Genomic DNA, 19,908 nt, shown 5'->3' with positions numbered 1-19,908 from the left:
TGAGAAAAACTTTTAAATATTACCAATATCTGTAACCAACAGCAGTCTGTCAAGCTCCAGAATGTTAAAATCATTCATAAAAGTTCGTTTACACACAAACAGAATGACAAATAAAAAGAGGTAACGACGGGCTGAGCCATCTTGTGGCACAGAGCTGAACACGTACAAAGAGTAAACATCAACGTGGATCCGTCGCCGGTTCTTCTCAACCACAGTCAACCGTCGCCGTGGCTACTGTCATATTTACATTTTAGAATATCACATCTTAAAAGAGCGGAGGCTTCCCGCTTGTCCTTCGTCTCCCTTTTGTTCTCCTTTCGTTTGTGCAGGAACAGTCATTTGGTGGCGTCGGGTTCGTCCTCGGCGCCGTCACACGGAGACGAAGACGTCCAGGTAGAGACGGTCGTAGGACTCCCTGAAGAAGAGGATGAGGACGAGGCTGAAGAGACACGAGCTGGTCAGACACCAGTTCAACCACGACAAATCTGGGACAAAGAAAAGGAAGAGGAAGAAAAGACGTGGGAAGGTTAGATTTAAAGTCTTTGGTTTCACTTTATGCTAAAACTTTAGTCGAGAAGTCGATCTGTGGGGAAATTTGTTTTCCACTCCCCAAACTTTAGAAACTGCACCAGTTGATAGAAAACTAAATCTTAAAGGAATAAACAATTTCAAAAAAGCAACGATATAAACGATATATTTCCCCCGCGCTCGCCCTGCTTATACAGCTCCGGCAGTCACCATAAACATTACTTTTAAGATTGCGCTTGAACGCACCCCACCGCCAGCCAACCACAAAGCTTATTTCACGCTTGCTGTGGATCGACAGCTGAAGCCAACCAATGACAAACATAGGAGGGTGGGAGTGAGGGAGAAGTAGACTGAGACGCACACAGCCACACACATTCACGGGGAATTCACGGCGAAATCAAAACGAAAGAAACGAAAGAAAAGCGACATGAGCGCGGAAGATAATTCGGCCGGTGGCAGTGCAGAATCTAATTTTGTGCCAAAACATAAATCATCCTCCATTATTTGGAGGTATTTTGGATTTAGAAAGGATGATGTCGACCAGAGCGAGGCGTTGTGCAGGTCGTGCTTGGCGAAAATTAATCAATAAAACTGCACTCTTTTGTTTTATGATGTTTTTATTTTTCTGAAAAATGCTTGGTTTTCACCGAACCCGTAGTCATATCGTATCGTATCGATATCGAGATATCTGGCATGAATATCGAGATATGAAATTTTGTCCATATCGTTCAGCCCTACTGTGTAGTGTCACCAGAAAGTGGCGTTACTTGAGTAAGTTTTTGAAAAAAATTGTACTTCTAGGAGTAGTTTTAAATCACTATACTTTTTACTTTTCCTTGAGTAGATGTGTGCAGCAGAAACTGTCCTCTTACTCCGCTACATTAGGCTACAATGAGCTGGTTACTTCTCTTCTTACCTCTTTGGTATTCTACGCCTCATTATTTTTATCCCCCCGCGTACGCCTCATTTTAATGTTTTATTCTGACTTAGAGAGAGACTTCTGCCAAAGGCTCTACCACCTGACTGTGTTCCACCAATCAGACGCAGCCGTGCAGTCTGGTCACGTGACCGTACTCAATCTCAGCGGCGGGACGGGTTAGCTTTACAGTTTACAGTCGTAGCAAACAAACAAAGAAACAGATGAAAAATGTCAGAATCAACGGTGGGAAATGAAGACGCAGACGAGGCCTCATACTGAAAGCATGTTTACCTTACAAAGAGTGAGAAACAGCAGCTACATTATGTGTCTTCTGTGTCAACCAAAACAAACGCACATTTCAGCAGAAACTCAACATCTAACTTGAGGAAACATGTAGCGGTAAGTTTCCTAAACTCGTTTTTTCCCCCATGGATAGATGAATGTTTGTTTTTTAGGTTACATATGGGTTACATATGTTTTAAACATTTCCTAAGTCTCTTTTATTTTTTATTGAAGTACTTGAATTTACCTGGATTATTTTAATTTAAGCTATTTTGTAATTAATTAATTCATTTTAATTTATTTTATCAATTGGATGAACTCTAATCTGCCTAAAGATGATTATTTAGTATTTTTGTCTGTCTGATTGAATGCTCGTGTTAACAAATAAATCAGACGTTACTCAACAGTTACTCAGTACTTGAGTAGTTTTTTCACCGAGCACTTTTTTACTCTTACTCAAGTAATTATTTGGATGATTACTTTTTACTTTTACTTGAGTCATATTATTCTGAAGTAACAGTACTTTTACTTGAGTACAATTTTTGGCTACTCTACCCACCTCTGGTTGTCCTAACCAGTAAGAAACCTTAAAGAATGAAAAAAAACAAACAAACAACAACTGTGGTGGACATCCACAGGAGGAAAATGGAAATGCTCTTCTTCAGGAATATCTTGTTTGCAGCTCAGACTATAAACTGCTGGTGAGTCCCATCGTTTTAAGTTGTCTCCATAACACCTAATGTATATCACCAGCCTTTTGCTGCCTTTTCGTAATGATTCTGAATAATTCAATGTTACTGACCTACTACTGAACCTAAACAAGGCGCAGAATGAGGTGCTCTATTCTTTCAGCTCTGTTCAAGCTCCATTAACCAGAGGAGAGGCGCTCTCACCGTCTGCACTGATGCTGAATCTGGAGGAAAGGAACCTTCTACTTCTCAACTCGGCATCACTGAGACAAATCAGCTCTTTTTTTTTTCTACCCAAGTGAGTCACACAGATATCCAAAAACTAGATCAGGGCGAGTTAACTCGTTAATTATTTAATGCCGATAAATATTTTATCGCGCATTAACGCAGGTTTTATTTATTTATTTTTAAAATTACAAAAAATTTTACAATATTTTTAATAACAAAAAAACAATATTTTAAACCCCCTGTTTTATTATTTATTTTATTATTGTAAAAATCTGTTGCTCACAGGCTTTTATTTTGTAAAAGTCTGTTGCTGTCTGCTGTGGAACCAGAAAAGAAAGTAATCGGCGGATCCACCAAACATGGAGAAGGGTACGGAACTTTTACTCGGCCATTTTCATTTTAAAGTTCTTCCAGACGGCGGAGTCGACAGAACCAAAGTCATCTGTAAACACTGCCAAGTTGAATTGTCTTCTCAGCGTAGTAGTTCCAGTCTAAAATATCACTTAAAGGCAAAACACACAACTGATAGCAGCAAGTCATTCAAGGAAACAGACAGTGGAGCGAGGCTTCTACATAAAAACTACAGAAAGATGCTGATGTTAAAAGTGTGTTTGCACAACAAATGTTATGGCACTTTCATTCATATGGCAGCACATTTAGAATAAAACTAAATGCTAAAAGCTATACACTACTTTAGGATTCAATCTTGGATTTTGCGTACAAATGTGATTAATTAGATTAAACATTTTAATTGTTGCCCAGCCCTACTAAAAACACAAATATATAAAAAGGCCTCCATCGAATGCATGGAGCAGCCCAAACCAAAAGTAGAGAAATCAGATTTGAACACTCATACAAGCTCTGCTTCAGTTTTAATAGGCGAAGATCGATGCATTAGGAGAGGGCTGCAGGCCAGCTCCAACTTGCTGTCTGACTTCCTCCAAATGGAAGAACAAATGTGGGGTAAGAGCTGAGAGGATGAAAGCAGAGAGTAAACTGGGGCGAAAGCAAGGTGAGAACAGGGGCTGGGGGCTCGCAGATAGAAGTCAGGACTCCTGGAGCAGCCTCATTAATCAGGCCTGTGAGAGCGGGACAACAGGAGATGGATGCGGGTTAATGGAGTTGTGTTTATCTGACCTGCTTTCTCCAGCCAACTCTCTCCGGCTTCCTTCTGCGGGAGTCGTCCACTTAAAGCTGCAGAGAGCGTGTGAGGATGTGAGGAGGCCTGCAGAATTAAAGGAATGCTAATGGGGAGATTCGAGCAGGGGGTGTGGAGAAAGTGGACAACTGCTGCTCCTCTGATCTACGAGCAGAGATCTGGAACAAAGTTTGGAGGAAGAGTTTTAACAAACAGGAGGGGAAGCGGAGGGGATGAAAGGAGAAGATGAAAGCGGATTTGATAAAAGGAGGAAGCAAACAGACACGCTGACCCTTGAAGCCGTTACCTGTTTGCCTTTCTGGTATTTCCGCCAGCCGCCAAAGCTTCTCATTCAAAAGTACTCAAACACGAGGACCGTTGGCCGGGAAACATTTTGAAGAAACATTTCTATTCGTCGTGGTTTTTTTGGGTAGCTTAAAAAGGAAGAAGGTGAGAATGTTTAGATAATTGGGCGCCAGTTTGGGAGGCAGAGCCTTCGGTTATCAGGCCCCTCTCTGTGGAACCAGCTGCCAGTTTGGGAGGCAGAGCCTTCAGTTATCAGGTCCTTCTCTGTGGAACCAGCTGCCAGTTTGGGAGGCAGAGCCTTCGGTTAGCAGGCCCCTCTCTGTGGAACCAGCTGCCAGTTTGGGAGGCAGAGCCTTCGGTTATCAGGCCCCTCTCTGTGGAACCAGCTGCCAGTTTGGGAGGCAGAGCCTTCGGTTATCAGGCCCCTCTCTGTGGAACCAGCTGCCAGTTTGGGAGGCAGAGCCTTCGGTTATCAGGCCCCTCTCTGTGGAACCAGCTGCCAGTTTGGGAGGCAGAGCCTTCAGTTATCAGGTCCTTCTCTGTGGAACCAGCTGCCAGTTTGGGAGGCAGAGCCTTCGGTTAGCAGGCCCCTCTCTGTGGAACCAGCTGCCAGTTTGGGAGGCAGAGCCTTCAGTTATCAGGTCCTTCTCTACCTTTAAGATCAGGCTTAAAACTTTCCTTTCTGATAAAGTTTATAGTTATGGATCCCATAGTTCTGCTGCTATAGGCCCAGCCTGCTGGGGGAGCTCCCATGATGCACCTCTCCTCCCTCTGCTCTCTCTGCTCTCTTTCCTCTCCATGTACACGTGACATCATTGTTGTCATTAACTTGTGTTTCTCTCTCAGCAGGTATCTCTGGCCTGGTGTTACGGTGCTCTTTGTCCCCTCTTTCCTGTCCTCTCAGCCCCCAGCTGGTCCAGGCGGCTGGCCTCCTGGTTCTGGTTCTGCTGGAGGTTTCTTCCTGTTGCTCAGGACGAGGGACCAAATCGAAGAGAGGTTTCATTGCAATCTGTTGGTTCTCTTAGCATGGCAATTTTTTTGTAATTGGCTTCGTAAAAATTGGAGTAATTGGTTTGAATTGGGCTGCATCTTTAAGTGCCTTAAGATGACATCTGTTGCGATTACATAAATAAGACTGAACTCAACTGAACCCCTCAGATTGTTTTTCCATTTCATGTTTCTCCTTTAAAAGAAAAAAGGCAAATATATACAAACAAAACCAGAGGAAAGAGTCATTTTTCATCCCCTGCAGCCACGTAGCTGCAGAGCCAACAAACACCGTGCATCAGATCTGATTGATGTGCACAGCTCATGGTTCGCTGTGACGGTATGATCACATTCAGAGGACAAGTGTGAACACTAACAGTTCATCATTCTAACAGCCCATTACTGCAGCTGCTCACTGGCTCCGCAGATCAGCAGAGCTGCAGGTCAACAGGCATCTTATGGCCTTTATCAGTCTTAATTGAGGTCAATGCAGCGTCGTGATTCATGATGCTTAGCTCTTTACGGCCTTTGTGTGAGAGGGCTGGGGTTACACCTGAGAACCAGCTCGGTGTAAATCACACCACCGGCAGCTAAGATATGATAAAACATGTGGACATAATCAACCCATCATAAGATGGTGAGAACTTTAACCCTCGTACTTGATTTAAAACACAACTTAATTTCTGAAAAGGGACATTTTTGTCCCCTTTTAAAACAACCTAAAAACATCATATGTTAATATTTTTTCCACTTTTTTTTCATAAATCTTATCTTCCACTTCAGTTCTGATCATAACCAACAAGTTTTCAATTATTTTCAAAAAATGAACCCTTTAAATACCAGTGTATATGAGGTAAACACCAATTTCTGTTAAAAACACACACAAAAACTGCTGTATTTTCAATGTATGCAGTGCAAAGTAAAATATTCTATGGGGGATTATTAGGTCTGGGATATGTCATTGATGAGCTACAACATCAGTTTTTACAGCTTTTTAGTTTTTCTGCAAAATCATTTTTAGGGATTTTAAATTTTTTTGTTATGCCTGATTTATAACAAAAAAAAAACTCCTTAATTTCTGAAAAGGGACACTTTTGTCCTCTTCTAAAATGATCCCCAAAATACCATATGTTAATATTTTAAATTATATGTTAAAATGTCCCTTTTCAGAAATTAAGGAGGTTTTTTTTTTGTTTGTTTATAAATCGGGTATTACAAAAAAATTAAAAATCCCTAAAAATCAATGTTGTTGCTAATCATTGACATATCCCAGACCATAATTATCCCTACTCAATAATTCCACTTTGCATTCCATATTGTGAAAATACTGGCACCTAAAGGCTTCAAATTTGGGCTAAAAAGTTCAAATTGGCATCTAAAGGGTTAATTTTTTGAAAATAATTGAAAACTTGGTAGTTATGATCAGAACTGAAGTTTAATAAAAGATTTATGAAAAAAAAAAGTGGAAAAAATATTACTATATGATGTTTTTAGGTCGTTTTAAAAGGGGACAAAAATGTCCCTTTTCAGAAATGAAGGAGTTTTTTTTTTTCTACACAATGAAAAATTGCATTGTATATGATGTGTGTTTGAAATTCGAAAAAAATAGACAAAAATGCACAACTGGACCAAATATAATGAGTATCACTATTTCCAGTGTGAAATTAGAGGAGAAAGTACACCCCAAGTGGACAAAAATGTCCCCTATCAGGGATCAGGGTTAAAGTAGCCCGACTCGTTCAGCCGATCGTCTGTTATCTCACATTCACGACTCAAACTTAAGTCCCAAACTAAAGAAGCAAACGCCTTCTTTCCTCTCAGGAGGGACCGAGCTCGACAACGAGGAGTTGTTTGTTGTTTCTTCAGTGTTTTCGGAGGTTGAAGAAGTCGCTCTACAAAGAAATATTCTCTTCAGAGAACACAAACTTCAGCGGAGAGAGGAAGGGAGAAAGTCTCGGTACCAAAGAGGTGCAGCAATTATTTCTCAGAAGTGAACAACGCGAGCTTCCCCGCCATGCTGGAGTCTGACAACACAACTCAGTGGAAAGCTCACCACCACCCTTCCACCCTCTTCTCATCTTCCTCCTCCTTTTCTTCTTCCTCCACAGGCACTTTCTGCTGCACAATATCTCCGCGCTGCTTTGTATTCCAGCCTGCGCGCTGCGCTAAACGACACCAACACACCGCAGACAAAATTGAAAAAGGAACGACGACAAGTGCGGATATGTGGCCCCGGAGGCTCCATTCATGTTCCCGAGTCACGTGGCGCGGGGAGTTTGGGGGATTTTTTTAAAATACGACAAAGTCAAGAGGGCACTTATAGCTCGCTGATCCAAAACCAGCCTCTCGCGGATATTAAAATGGACAAGGAGGTAAATTCATACACGCCCTCCTGCTCTCACAGAGAAGGAGCCATAATTCAGAATGCATAACGAGGCAGAGGGCAGCCAAAAGGAAAACCCAAGAAATGAACTGTAAACTGAAAATAGAGGGGAGAATCTTTAAAGGCCCAAGTCGCCAATTTTTCAATATCAGGAGAGGTTAAAGAGTTCTGAAAAGACGACGCTCATGCAGAATTCATCAGTTTTGAAGGCAGAATATTATTTGCCGCATCCATTATGAGACCACAGAGAGGAAATTAGAGTAATGAGACAGCCCACTAGAAAACTTCCAAAGGGAATTTACATAATCAAATTAATCTCTGCAGGAACGATCTCTTCTGGAGAACAGAATGCCGATTTACAGGCAGAACAGGAGTCGTTACAGGTTTTTTTTACCCTTATAAGCTGTAATTTAACCTTATAAGCTGTCATTTAAATGGATAGGTTTAGGTATATCACAATTTTCTGAGTTATCGGGATGTACGAGACAGGCTGTGGTCAAAATACCCGTTGGTTTAAGCACAGTGGCTCTCTGTCTGAGCCCTGTTCTAACACCTCTCTGTAAACCGTCTGTTAGCAAGTCCTCAGCCCGCCCTTTTAGTGAGGTCAGCAGTTACTCACCCTCCCCAGCTCTATATATAGATACAGATAGTTACACTCTATTGATCTTAGAGGGAAATAGTTTAGCAGTGTAGCTGTAAGCTAGCAGCAGATGCTAGCAAACAATGCTTTCTCATGAACAGTGATGGACCAAGCCGGAGATGCACACAGCGTAACTCGTAGTAATGCATGTGTACTGTTAATTACTGCGTTTAAACAATTTGGATATATTAACCTCATATATTAACCTACATCTTTATCAGATAGATGTAGGTTTAGGCGTTCAGTGTAGCAGCGAGTGAGGAGAGGACCGGTGTTGTGTTGGAAACGCACCTTATCCACACAGCTGCAGGTTGATGAGTTACAGAACGGAACTGTTCAGCTAGAAAGCTTCAGCTAACAAAGTAATGTGGGAACAATAATGTTCATCTTTCAGAAAGGAACAGCAATAACTCCTCAGAAGCTGGTGAACGTCATCTTCATTAGCTAAGCTGTTAGCGTTAGCTGCTGCTAAAGGAGAAAGGAACAGCAATAACTCCTCAGAAGTTGGTGTACGTCATCTTCATTAGCTAAGCTGTTAGCGTTAGCTGGTGCTAAAGGAGAAAATAAATCAGTAATTAAACCATGCAGAGTTATTTCCCAGATGCTTCCATTTCCCTGCTCTGAAGTTCAGGCTCAGAGTTGGAACTGATCCCTCTTTGTGGCTCAGTTTGTTCAGTCCAGCGTTGAACTGGACCAAGTTGTTGAAACAGTGGGATGAAAAGTGGCTGCTGCACATCCACAGTCTTTAGCTAACTCTGCTGGAACATTAGCCTCAGATTGAGTTTATCCACTGGGCTCTGATATCCTCTGAGGCTGCTGCTGCTGCTGGATGGAAGATGCATGCTCCTCAGTGCAGAACATTTCCACCAGAAGCTGGCTTCATCTGTCCAGCAGGGTGGATGGGAGTGGGCGGGGCTTAGCAGAGGAGGCGGAGTCAACTTAAGGAGCGAAGTACTTTAGAAAGGAAAATCAGAAACGGCTCGTTAAATGAGGAACTTTCAAACAAAGGGGAAGAATACCAGGGTTGTGTTTTTAGTAGACTTTTACACCTAAACATATGATCCAAAGACAGAAAAAAGGATTTTTCCATAGCATGTGTTGGATTTTGGTGGTTTTCCAGCCCTTGGTGCCCCACAGTCAGACCAGGACACTCATCACATTTTAAAGCCCCTTCTCCGTACACGTTTGCAAATTCGCCCTCAGACACCAAGCCATGATGCAGCAGCGCATAGCATAGCATAGCATAGCATAGCATAGCATAGTATAGCATAGCATAGCATAGCAGTTGACAGTACAATAACACATTCCTCCTCCCCACACCCGTCATTGGCTCATTCATACTCAGCTCTCACCGAGACTAGAAGCAACTCCTCGTCAACAGGTATAAATCACACCACGGGGTTTAACTTCAGAGCTTTGAAGCTGCTGTAAAAGCCTTCAGGCGTTATTCTGTTGAGACTCGTTGGACCATTTGTTAGTGGCACGTTCGTTTTTCTTCCTTTGAATTCTCTTCCTCGAGCTTTCATCAGAAAGAAGAAACGACAAAAGATGTCACCTTTACCATCAGAAGTCCCGTAATTACTGAGCTTTAGTCTCAGTGCTGCACCATTAAAAGAGTTACTGTGAAATGGACAGAATGTGGAACCACAGCAGACCTGCAAACCTTACACACTTCAGGCAACAAGGGCATCAATCAATCCCCAAACATGTGCAAAAGGTACTCCGGTCAGATGAGGCTGAAAGTGGAGTGTTTGGCACTAATCCTAATTAAAAAGAATATGCATGATGCTAAATATGGCTAAAGTTCCAGAGGAAAACATTCTCAGTTTCCTCAGAGGTTCACCTTTCTGTACGGCCCACAGCACTCAGCTCCAACCTTAAAATCAATGCCTCATCCAACCGAACACTCACAACATGAAGCGCTAATCCAAGCTTTACACATTTAGTCGAGGTGCACGGTTTAATCTCGACGTGCAGGAGGCCAGGAGTCTGCAACCATGACCGTGCTCGTGATTAAAACGTAAAAATTCAAGTTTAAATGTTCATTTTATTCAACTTTAATGACACGCCATCTTTGTTAGGAAAGAAGCGCATGTCTGAGCTTTCGTCCCACATTCAGGACGACCAGAAGACGCGGTTTATATCATGAAATGTGCGTTATTTGCTCGACTCGCGGCTCCGACCTCGCAGTTTCTTACACAACGACGCGGCTCGTGTGAACGAACAGCGCAGTGTGCAAGCAGACGGTAGGTGGCGACCCACCACAGTTATCCGTGGGCTCGCTTTCAAATGCCTGCAGCAGAGAGAGAGAGAAGTGTCTAACAAGAGAGCTTCGATGCATCATTCTCCATTTCTCAAGCTCGGGGTGGGAGGAGGAGGAGAAAAAAAACAAAAGCCTCCTCCTGCTCTGCTTGATCTTCTCCCCACCTGTCGCAGGGATCGTCAGGATCGGTCTCGGCGCAGATCTTCAGCCACATCGTGTCGTCAATTATTCAGCACAGCAGGGAGACGTTCTGAGCAGAGGAAACATCATGTATTCCTCATGCGTTGTGTGCTGGCCTGCAGCACATCTACCCACACCCGATGTATTTTCGTCTCAGCTGTTATTCAGCTGCACAGTCACACCGTTCCAAAGAAATCAGAGTATTCAAACAGCTTCATTTCTGTTTGAATTGTCCCTCAGCTCCTGTTTTAACTGTGCAGCACAGCAGTCCTCTAAGCACCACCTGTTGAACGAGCTCAACCACATCAGCAGATAACTCAGCGGCGCACAGAGCCGTCTTCGTCTGAACTCGTGTCGTTTCCTTCCAGTTCAAACCGTTGCGCCTGACACAATGACGTACGCTTGAAAACAGATCCTATATCTGTATTCTTAAAATAAGATCCGGCTTTCCTGAATTACACCACCTGCAGTGGATCGAGACGGGTCGAATGTGGCCTTTAACCTCGCAGACCAACTTGGCAGGAACACCAAACCCTGTTTTAGCACTTAAAACCAGGATTTACTGAATAGATTCAGTGAATATTTGCCTTGTGGACGACGTGGCCACGGCGTTCTTCTCTCAGGATACAAAATACTGGGCTGACAGGAATTTCTTTCTAATGTTTGCAACAGTATTTGTTAATAAAAAGTAGGGCTGGGAGTTAACTCGTTATTATCGCATCAATTATTTAACGCTGATAAATATTTTATCGCGCATTAATGCATGTTTTATTTTATTTTATTATTTTATTTTTTTATTTTTTTTAGATAAAAAAATTGGGGGGTTTTGTGCCTTTAATGGATAGGAAAGTTCAGGGAGACAGGAAGCAGGGGACAGAGAGAGGGGGAACAACACGCAGCACAGGGCCGTCAGCTGCAGTGACGACTATAGCCTCTGTACATGGGGCGCCTGCTCAACCCACTACGCCACAGACCACCCGTTTTATAGGCTTTTATTTTGTAAAAGTCTGTTGCTCACAGGCTTTTATTTTGTAAAAGTCTGTTGCTGTCTGCTGTGGAACAGGAAAAGAAAGTAATCGGCGGATCCACCAAACATGGAGAAGGGTACGGAACTTTTACTCGGCCATTTTCATTTTAAAGTTCTTCCAGACGGCGGAGTCGACAGAACCAGAGTCATCTGTAAACACTGCCAAGTTGAATTGTCTTCTCAGCGTAGTAGTTCCAGTCTAAAATATCACTTAAAGGCAAAACACACAACTGATAGCAGCAAGTCATTCAAGGAAACAGACAGTGGAGCGAGGCTTCTACATAAAAACTACAGAAAGATGCTGATGTTAAAAGTGTGTTTGCACAACAAATGTTATGGCACTTTCATTCATATGGCAGCACATTTAAAATAAAACTAAATGCTAAAAGCTATCCGCTACTTTTGGATTCTGAAAACACGTCTCTTATTCACTCAAACAGCGTTAGAGGAAGCTGAGCTGAGCTTTGATGTTGGGAAACTTGTAAGGAATGTGAAGCCTGGTGGGCAAAGGCGACACACACCTGGTCTAAGTATGCACCAACACACACCAACACACACGCTGCTCGCTTTATTTTAAGATTTTGTTTTCTTCTGCTGAAGCTGAGAGGCGGATGAGAGGCAGGTGCCACGCTGGCCCCTCTGCAGTGGGCCGTAATGACATCAAACCGTGTTATACAGCCAACTCAGAGAGACAGCCGAGGACCAAATATAATAGAAAGTTTTCTTTCCCACCCTCCATCTTTTATCTGCAGCATCTGCGAGGCTCAGAATGGATTTCTGGAAACAATGAAGCTTGTGGTTTCTGAGGTGAAAGAAACCTGCAGAGGGAAGGAAAGCTGGAGAAATCTCAGCTCACACTCTGCAATCATATACAGAGAGATTCAACTCACAGGAAACCGTGCAAGTGGCCTTTCCCCAAGTAAAGAAAGCACAGAATGTGAATACATACCCAGCATCGATTAAAACATGCTCAAACATGAATGTAAATACAGTATTTATAAGGTTTGTTCAGCTCTGAGCAGCTTTAAAGTGAATATCTGCTCTGAGCTCCTTTATTCTCCAACACAGCCTGAACCCTCTCAGACGAGCTTTCTGTCCTTTCTTTAAGGAGTCTTCAGGAATAGTTCTCCAGGCTTCTTGAAGGACATCCCAAAGCTCTTCTTTGGATGTGGGCTGCCTTTTGTTCCATTCTCTGCCAACATGATCCCACACTGCTTCAGTAATGTTGAGCTCCGGGCTCTGGGGAGGATTCATCCCTCCATCAGACCTGCTGCCACTGATTTTCAGCCCACTTCTTGTGTCCTTTGGCACAGCTCAGCCTTTTCTCCCTGTTTCCCTTCCTTAAGAACGGCTTCCTGACAGCCACCCTTCCATGGAGCCCATTTCTGATGAGGCTTGGGCCAACAGCAGATGGATCAGCTGAAGGTCCAGATGCATCTCTCAGCTCCTGTGTCAGGTCTTTGCTGGATTCTTTCCTCTTTCTTAAGGACATCACTTTCAGATCCTGTTCATCTGCTGTAGATAGTTCTTTAGGCCTGACACTTCTTCTTTTGTCCTCCACTTGTCCAGTTTCCTCAAATGTTTTAAGGACACGCTGCACACCATGCTGAGATATGCCAAGTTTTCAGCTAACAGCTCTTTGGGAATCAGCTTGTTGCTGCAGAAATCCTGTTTTCTGTCTGTCACACTGTGTTATCTTTGCTGTTTTTCACACATGCAGCTAAAGAAATGGGAACAAATCTTAATTCCAGTCTAAAACCCACAAAGAGCTTCTAGATTATTCATTTCTGGTGGCATAAAACAGTTTAATCATTTCATTTATATTAATTGTTCCATAATTAGTCATTAGATTATATCTTATATTCCTTTTTTAAGTATTAAATTGAATCTTATTTACTTTTTCTTGATGTTGTTTAACATATAATTCTTATTATTGTCAGTTTTTTTCCTACTTTTAGACGTGATAACGTTATTTTTTTTTTTTTATTAGGATTTTTTTTAAACTGAATTTCTTATATTAATTTGACTCTTTTGGTAACTGAAAGCAGTTTTAAAGTAAATGTACAAAAAAGTTGAAACTATGAAGCTGTTTTTCACAGATGCAGCTAAAGAAATGGGAACAAATGATGCGTCTCTGCGACAGGCTGCTGGGAACAAAGTGCCTAAAGATCCAGTTAAAAACGGCTTCTTTGCTAAGTTGTCTGTTATGTTATTGATCAGGACTCTGTTTTATTTTGGGTTTCTTTCTGTTTATTTAGTGTTTTTGTGTTTTATTTGGGTTGTTTTTGTTTTATTTTGTGTGTTTTTTTTGTGTTTTTTTTGTTTTATTTAGTGTGTTTTTTTTGTGTTTTTTTTGTTTTATTTAGTGTTTTTTGGGGTTTTTTTGGTGACTTTGGGTCACTAGACTAAGTTGTCTGTTCTGTGTGGACACAACACTGGTTCATCCCCTGAGTTAGGAGCCTTTTTCCTGCCTGAATGATTCACAGGTCAGAGTTCTGTTGGTTTCCTTAGCTAGGAAATTGTTTTTGAATTGGCTCTATATGAATGAATTGGATTATTTTGAAAATAATTACGATTACAATTAATTGAATTCCAATTGGCTTAAATTGGACTTTATTATTTAAGTGCCTTGAGATGACAATTGTTGTATTTGGTGCTATATAAATAAAACTGAATTGAATTGAAGTGGCTTAACAAACTGGACTGGAAATGAGTGAAAAAGCAGAAAAATGTTCGAAGAAAAACTTTGAAAGAGCTTCAGAAAGCTGGAGAACTATTGATGAAGACCACTTTAAAAGATTAAAGAAAGTCTGGCTGCTTGGAAGCTAAATGTAAAGAAATGAGGGCTGGTTGAGGTTTGTAGTACTGTAGGTGCAAAAAAAGGAACAAACTTGTGCATTTTTACCTTGAAAAGAGTGATTTCAGCACTGTGGTCTTACCTGTGCAGTAAAAAGTGAGGAAGAAGAGGAGCAGGCCAGTGACCAGATTCCCCAGGAAAGTGACGACTCCACAGGTGATGCCTTCAGGGACCGGGTACACCGTCTCAATGAAGAGCTCGAAGAAGATCGGTACGCTGCTGTTAATGAAGATGCCGATCAGGATGCAGGACGTGTAGAGGATGGCTGTGAAAGGACAGAACGAACAGAAGGACAAAAATCAGTTTCCACGTGAGCACCTCTTTAAAAACAGGCCACGACGGTGGACTTTATGAGCCACAGCGGCAGTGATTTATTCCACCTTGCACCACTTCTACTCTGCCATTTGTTTTCGGCTGCGCTGAAATTTATGATGAACCTTCATCCCTGAAACGCTTCATTTAGAACGCCAGCCCTTAAGGTGGCCATTTACCAGAAATAAAACCAAAACACTGTAGGCGTTTGGGCACCAAGCGGCAAGCTTTCCGACCCAATCTCACCTACGCCTTGACCCGGTCTGCAGTGATACACAGTTAGCGCTAATTTGTCAGCTTCGCCACTTGAAATGTGTTTTTCTGGCTTACTTTATAACTCTGCAACTCGCAGGTCATGTGCTCTGTTTTCAGAAATGGTTGGTTTGAGGTGACAGGCGTGATAACTAGAACCGAACCCCGACTGTGAGGACGAACAGGCATAAATATGCTCTAATTTTACAAGTTTGCCTCGTAGTAGAATGCGTTTCAGCAGCGAGAAAACCACAACAATGCCAAATTGTGCTGCTTTTGGGTGTAATTTTCAAAACTGTGGAAAAATCTGCCTCTCTGTCTGTTTTTAAATCTCATCTTAAAACACATCTCTTCTCCCTGGCTTTTGACACGATGTGAGATGTTGAAATGTGAAATTGCTATTTTTAGTATTATTATTGTTTTAAATTATATAGCTGTTTTGTGCCTTTTAATTTATTCTTGTAATTTTATTCTTTTAAATTTCTTTGTTTTTATTTTTTGTACAACACTTTGGTCAACTGAGGTTGTTGTAAAGTGCTTTATAAATAAAATTGGATTGGATCCAAGGGGAACAAGGGAAGCGATAAGAAGAGAAGACAGGAGCGGGAAATTGCTTGTGGGCGTGTACAACTTCCGAAGAGCCCACGTCTGTGCTCCCGCCACTTCTCTCCAGATACAGTTGATGCATTTGGCCGACCTGAGCCGATGACAGCCGGTTATAGACGGAGGCTAAAGCCAGATGCCGTGCCTACAATTATTTTACATAAACGGACAAAACGGAAACGCCATCGGCCAGGAGACGCTAAATGTTGTCCTCTGATGGCGAACCATCGGGCACGATCACGCAGGAAGCCGACGACGAGTCGGCAAGTCTTCAGCGTCCTCCTCCTCGCTTCCGTCTCTCAGGTTCAAATTAAAAAGGTTACAGGTGACATGGTTTCGCACCGCAGGGTAAAATGAACGCTGTGTCGTCACTACTCAGACAGGACTGTGACGTAAACAACAATGGCGGCCTACGAGTGCAGAGATTTTTTCCAATTTTAGACAAACTAAAACATTTTGAGAGACTTTAATTTATTTTTTTTTAGGGCTGGGCGAGTTAACTCATTAAATATTTAACGCCGATAAATATTTTATCGCGCATTAACGCAGGTTTTATTATTTATTTTATTATTGTAAAAGTCTGTTGCTCACAGGCTTTTATTTTGTAAAAGTCTGTTGTTCACAGGCTTTTATTTTGTAAAAGTCTGCTGCTCACAGGCTTTTATTTTGTAAAAGTCTGCTGCTGTGGAACAGGAAAAGAAAGTAATCGGCGGATCCACCAAACATGGAGAAGGGTACGGAACTTTTACTCGGCCATTTTCATTTTAAAGTTCTTCCAGACGGCGGAGTCGACAGAACCAAAGTCATCTGTAAACACTGCCGAGTTGAATTGTCTTCTCAGCGTAGTAGTTCCAGTCTAAAATATCACTTAAAGGCAAAACACACAACTGATAGCAGCAAGTCATTCAAGGAAACAGACAGTGGAGCGAGGCTTCTACATAAAAACTACAGAAAGATGCTGATGTTAAAAGTGTGTTTGCACAACAAATGTTATGGCACTTTCATTCATATGGCAGCACATTTAAAATAAAAACTAAATGCTAAAAGCTATACGCTACTTTTGAATTCATTTTTGGATTTTCGTACAAATGCGATTAATCGTGATTAATCAGGGAAATCATGTGATTAATTAGATTAAAAAGTTTAATCGTTGCCCAGCCCTAATTTTTTTATGTAGCTGGAACAAACATTGATCATTGGTAGCCGGGGTTCCTTTAAAGAAACTAAACAAATACGAGTTTAATTTGATAAATATTTCCCATAAATCAAAAGAATTTGCTAAGAGGACACAGAAAGAAACCATATTTGACATCCTGAACTCTTGAGTTTTACATTTGCTGCAAAGAGAAGTAGAAATGTCTGACACACAGCCCTTCTTCTGACTCTGCATGAGGACCGTCTTCCTCCCAGTCGGGCAGGAAGTGCAACAAAAACATTTTGATTGCCTCGCCACAGCAATTCAATTTCCATTATTTTTTCAATATGTCTCTGGCTTTAGTTTGCTCCAACACTTGGCAGCAGGATTCACCTCATTTCATGGATTCTACAATATATTAAAATAAAATTTCTTATTCTTTTGCCAAAACGCGCAGGTGCCCAAACGGTAAACAGCTGGTCTCATTTGCTCCCCAGACATGAGGAGACTGTTAGTGTTCATTTGGCTGCATTTCTGGGTTGAACTGGGGGGGTAAAAAGTTTCTCACTGACATTTTTAATCCAAAACTAGAAAGAGCTGTTCCTGCGAAACAGCAGTGAGAATGCTTATGAGCTGAATAGCTGACCACACTAAAAAAAGCTGAAAATAGATCAATTTTAGCAGTAAAAACTGTTGCTACCAAACTTAACATTGGAGTTAGTCAGAGAATTTGAGAGGTTGTTCACGGCTCATAGCTGAAATTCTGTAAATGTGAGTTCTTTAGTAGTTACATTGGCTGAAAGAGGAACATTTTTCCTACATTTTAAGGTATAATTTGTTTCTCTAAGTTAAACTGTATGAAAGTTAGAGGAATTTGTTTGAAAAAACTGAAAAATTTTAGAATTATCAGCAAGCACTCCACTGTGTGCTCATTCATAAAAATCAAGAAAGAGCAAAATGTTCATTTTTTTAAACTGTCATATTTACAAAATTGGCTGAAGATTTGAAAAAGCTGAAACGATTGGTAAAAGCTGAATGTCTTGTGACCCATTTAAAGTTTGAATGGTGTCTCTAGCTGAAAGCATGCAGAAATAGTTGGAAGAGCTGAAAGAAGTTTCCATTCATTTGAATGACGGGAAAATTTGAATAAAAGTTGAATATCTTAAAAAGTGTAAAAGTTAAAAACACCAAAAATCATAGCAGGAATCTGCTGAAAGAGCTGAACGTTTTGATACCAAAATTGTAGAAATTGCTGAAAGTATGCAGGAGTAGTTAGGTGCCGAAAACTGGCGGAATAATAATGATAAAGAGAAACAGGAACTTAATTGTGAGAATGCTTCAAGGCATTCTCACAATAATAACTTATCCCATTTCCATCAAGACATCTTGCCAAGGTGATTTTTGTTGACAACCTGGACAAGACTGAGCTGGCGTTACTCCCGGGGAAGGGCTGCCCGTACCGAGGACCTGGCCGCCACCCTGGATGACTCCCGTGGTGACCCTGGACGACCAACTGTCGCTCTCGGCAAACATGGCATCAGTGACCCGTTCCTGCCGATTCCTCCTCTACATCCGGAGGATTCGCCCCTTCCTCACCGCCGAGGCAGCGCAGGTGCTCCTCCAGGCTCTTGTCACCTCCCGCCTGGACTACTGCAACTCCCTCCTTGCTGGCGCCCCGGCTTCTGCCATCAGACCTCTGGAGCTCGTTCAGAAAGCTGCTGCTGGTCTTGTGTTCAACCTCCCCAAGTTCTCCCACACCACTCCCCTTCTCCGCTCCCTACACTGGCTCCCTGTAGCTGCAGCATCCAGTTTCAGACTCTGGTGCTAGCCAGCATGTCCATGTGGGGCCCATGAGGTTTAAATTTGGGCTGCAGATATGGTTCCAAGTGGGTTTGTCCCCAGTTTCCACGGTGGCCTCACCTGTGTTTGCCCATATGGGTTTCAAAGTGCAACTTGAAGGGTTAGGGATTAGGGTTACCCTTTAATTATTCCAAATTATTCTCTGTTCTGGCGCCCCGATGGTGGAACGATCTCCCGACTGATGTCAGGACAGCTGAGTCGCTGCCCATCTTTGGCCGCAGGCTGAAAACCATCTCTTCAGGAAACACTACCCTGATCCGCCCTCTTAGGACGTCACCTGCTTCATCCCAGCTTCTTACGCACTTATTTGTTTCCTAAATTGTCTTTGTTTCCTAAATTGTCTTCCCATTTGTCTCGGTACCTAACTTACTGCACTTACAGAAGGAGAGGTTGAGTAATATGCCGGCTGAAAGCCCACCTGGCTTCGCCTGCTGTCTGGTCTCTCCAGTGATTGCGCCGGCTACGACATCCGAGGCTCCGTGGATTACTCCCACTGACGACTGCTGCCGGTCGCACCGGAGGCCGGGTACCCATGTCCCTGCCGCCGACCCGTGAGGATCCGCAGATGGCGCTGTTCAGAGCCGTTAACCGGGCCTCCCGACAGTCGGATCGGCGTTTTGTTCGCATGGCTCTCATCAACACCAGATCCGTGGCAAAGAAGACTTTTATCCTAATACCCAGTATATGATGACACTTTTATCTTTAAAATCTATTCGATTTTGTTGTATTTTATCGATTTCACTGTTCTTTTATTGTTTTTACTTATTCTTCTGTTTATTTATTATCTGTTTTAAAGCACTTTGGTACATCGTAATGATTGTTTGTAAAGGGCTGTATAAATAAAATACATTTTGCATTTACTCTAGCACTAGTTATGCTCTTAGCTGTTTGGTTTTAGAAGGAAATGCACTTATGATTTCTTGTGACCTGAAGTTCTTTTGCCTACCGATGTGGAAAGTCGCTTTGGATAAAAGCGTCTGCAAAATGACCGTAATGTAATGTAATGTCTTGAGGTCAAAGTTGTTGTGGACAGCATCTCTTGCGGGACGTTTTCAGTCTGCTCTGCTGTCTCGTGGGCAGCTCAAGTCTTTTGGCTGGACTTAAAGAGAAATGTCTCGCTGTGTATAAGAGTGGATGTGCAGAGAGATACAATCATCACCTCTGGAACATCGTGGCAGCCTCCATCACTCTTATCTCAGCAGAGTGGTTCAAATAAGCGCCCCATTAGGCTGCACTTCCCTTTAATCGCAGCGCCTCTGAGGGCCCTCGCATCCCCACCAACCCGCCTGCGACAGGGAATCCAGGCGCCACTTGGCAGC

At 42.4% G+C, this 19,908-nt stretch overlaps 1 protein-coding gene across 2 annotated transcripts in view; it reads right to left on the bottom strand.

Moving 5' to 3' along the window:
* Positions 1-200: 200 nt before the first annotated feature.
* slc49a4 (solute carrier family 49 member 4) overlaps positions 201-19,908 on the bottom strand; it is a 60,079-nt gene continuing 40,371 nt past the window's right edge. The window contains exons 8-10 of one of the 2 annotated variants that reach the window (XR_012772560.1): positions 14,510-14,692; positions 3,784-3,963; positions 402-485 (exon numbers count right to left, since the gene is read on the bottom strand). Coding sequence is in view for 1 of the 2 variants with exons in the window: in XM_075479973.1 (XP_075336088.1) it covers positions 370-485; positions 14,510-14,692 (299 nt within the window). In the remaining variant the exon portion in view is untranslated. Of the gene's footprint in view, positions 486-3,783; positions 3,964-14,509; positions 14,693-19,908 lie in introns of both variants that reach the window. The other variant, XM_075479973.1, reaches the window with a different exon arrangement.

This window comes from Odontesthes bonariensis, chromosome 12 (assembly GCF_027942865.1).
Source record: "Odontesthes bonariensis isolate fOdoBon6 chromosome 12, fOdoBon6.hap1, whole genome shotgun sequence".
Lineage (NCBI taxonomy): Eukaryota > Metazoa > Chordata > Actinopteri > Atheriniformes > Atherinopsidae > Odontesthes > Odontesthes bonariensis.
This window is presented reverse-complemented; position numbering and strand designations above follow the sequence as displayed.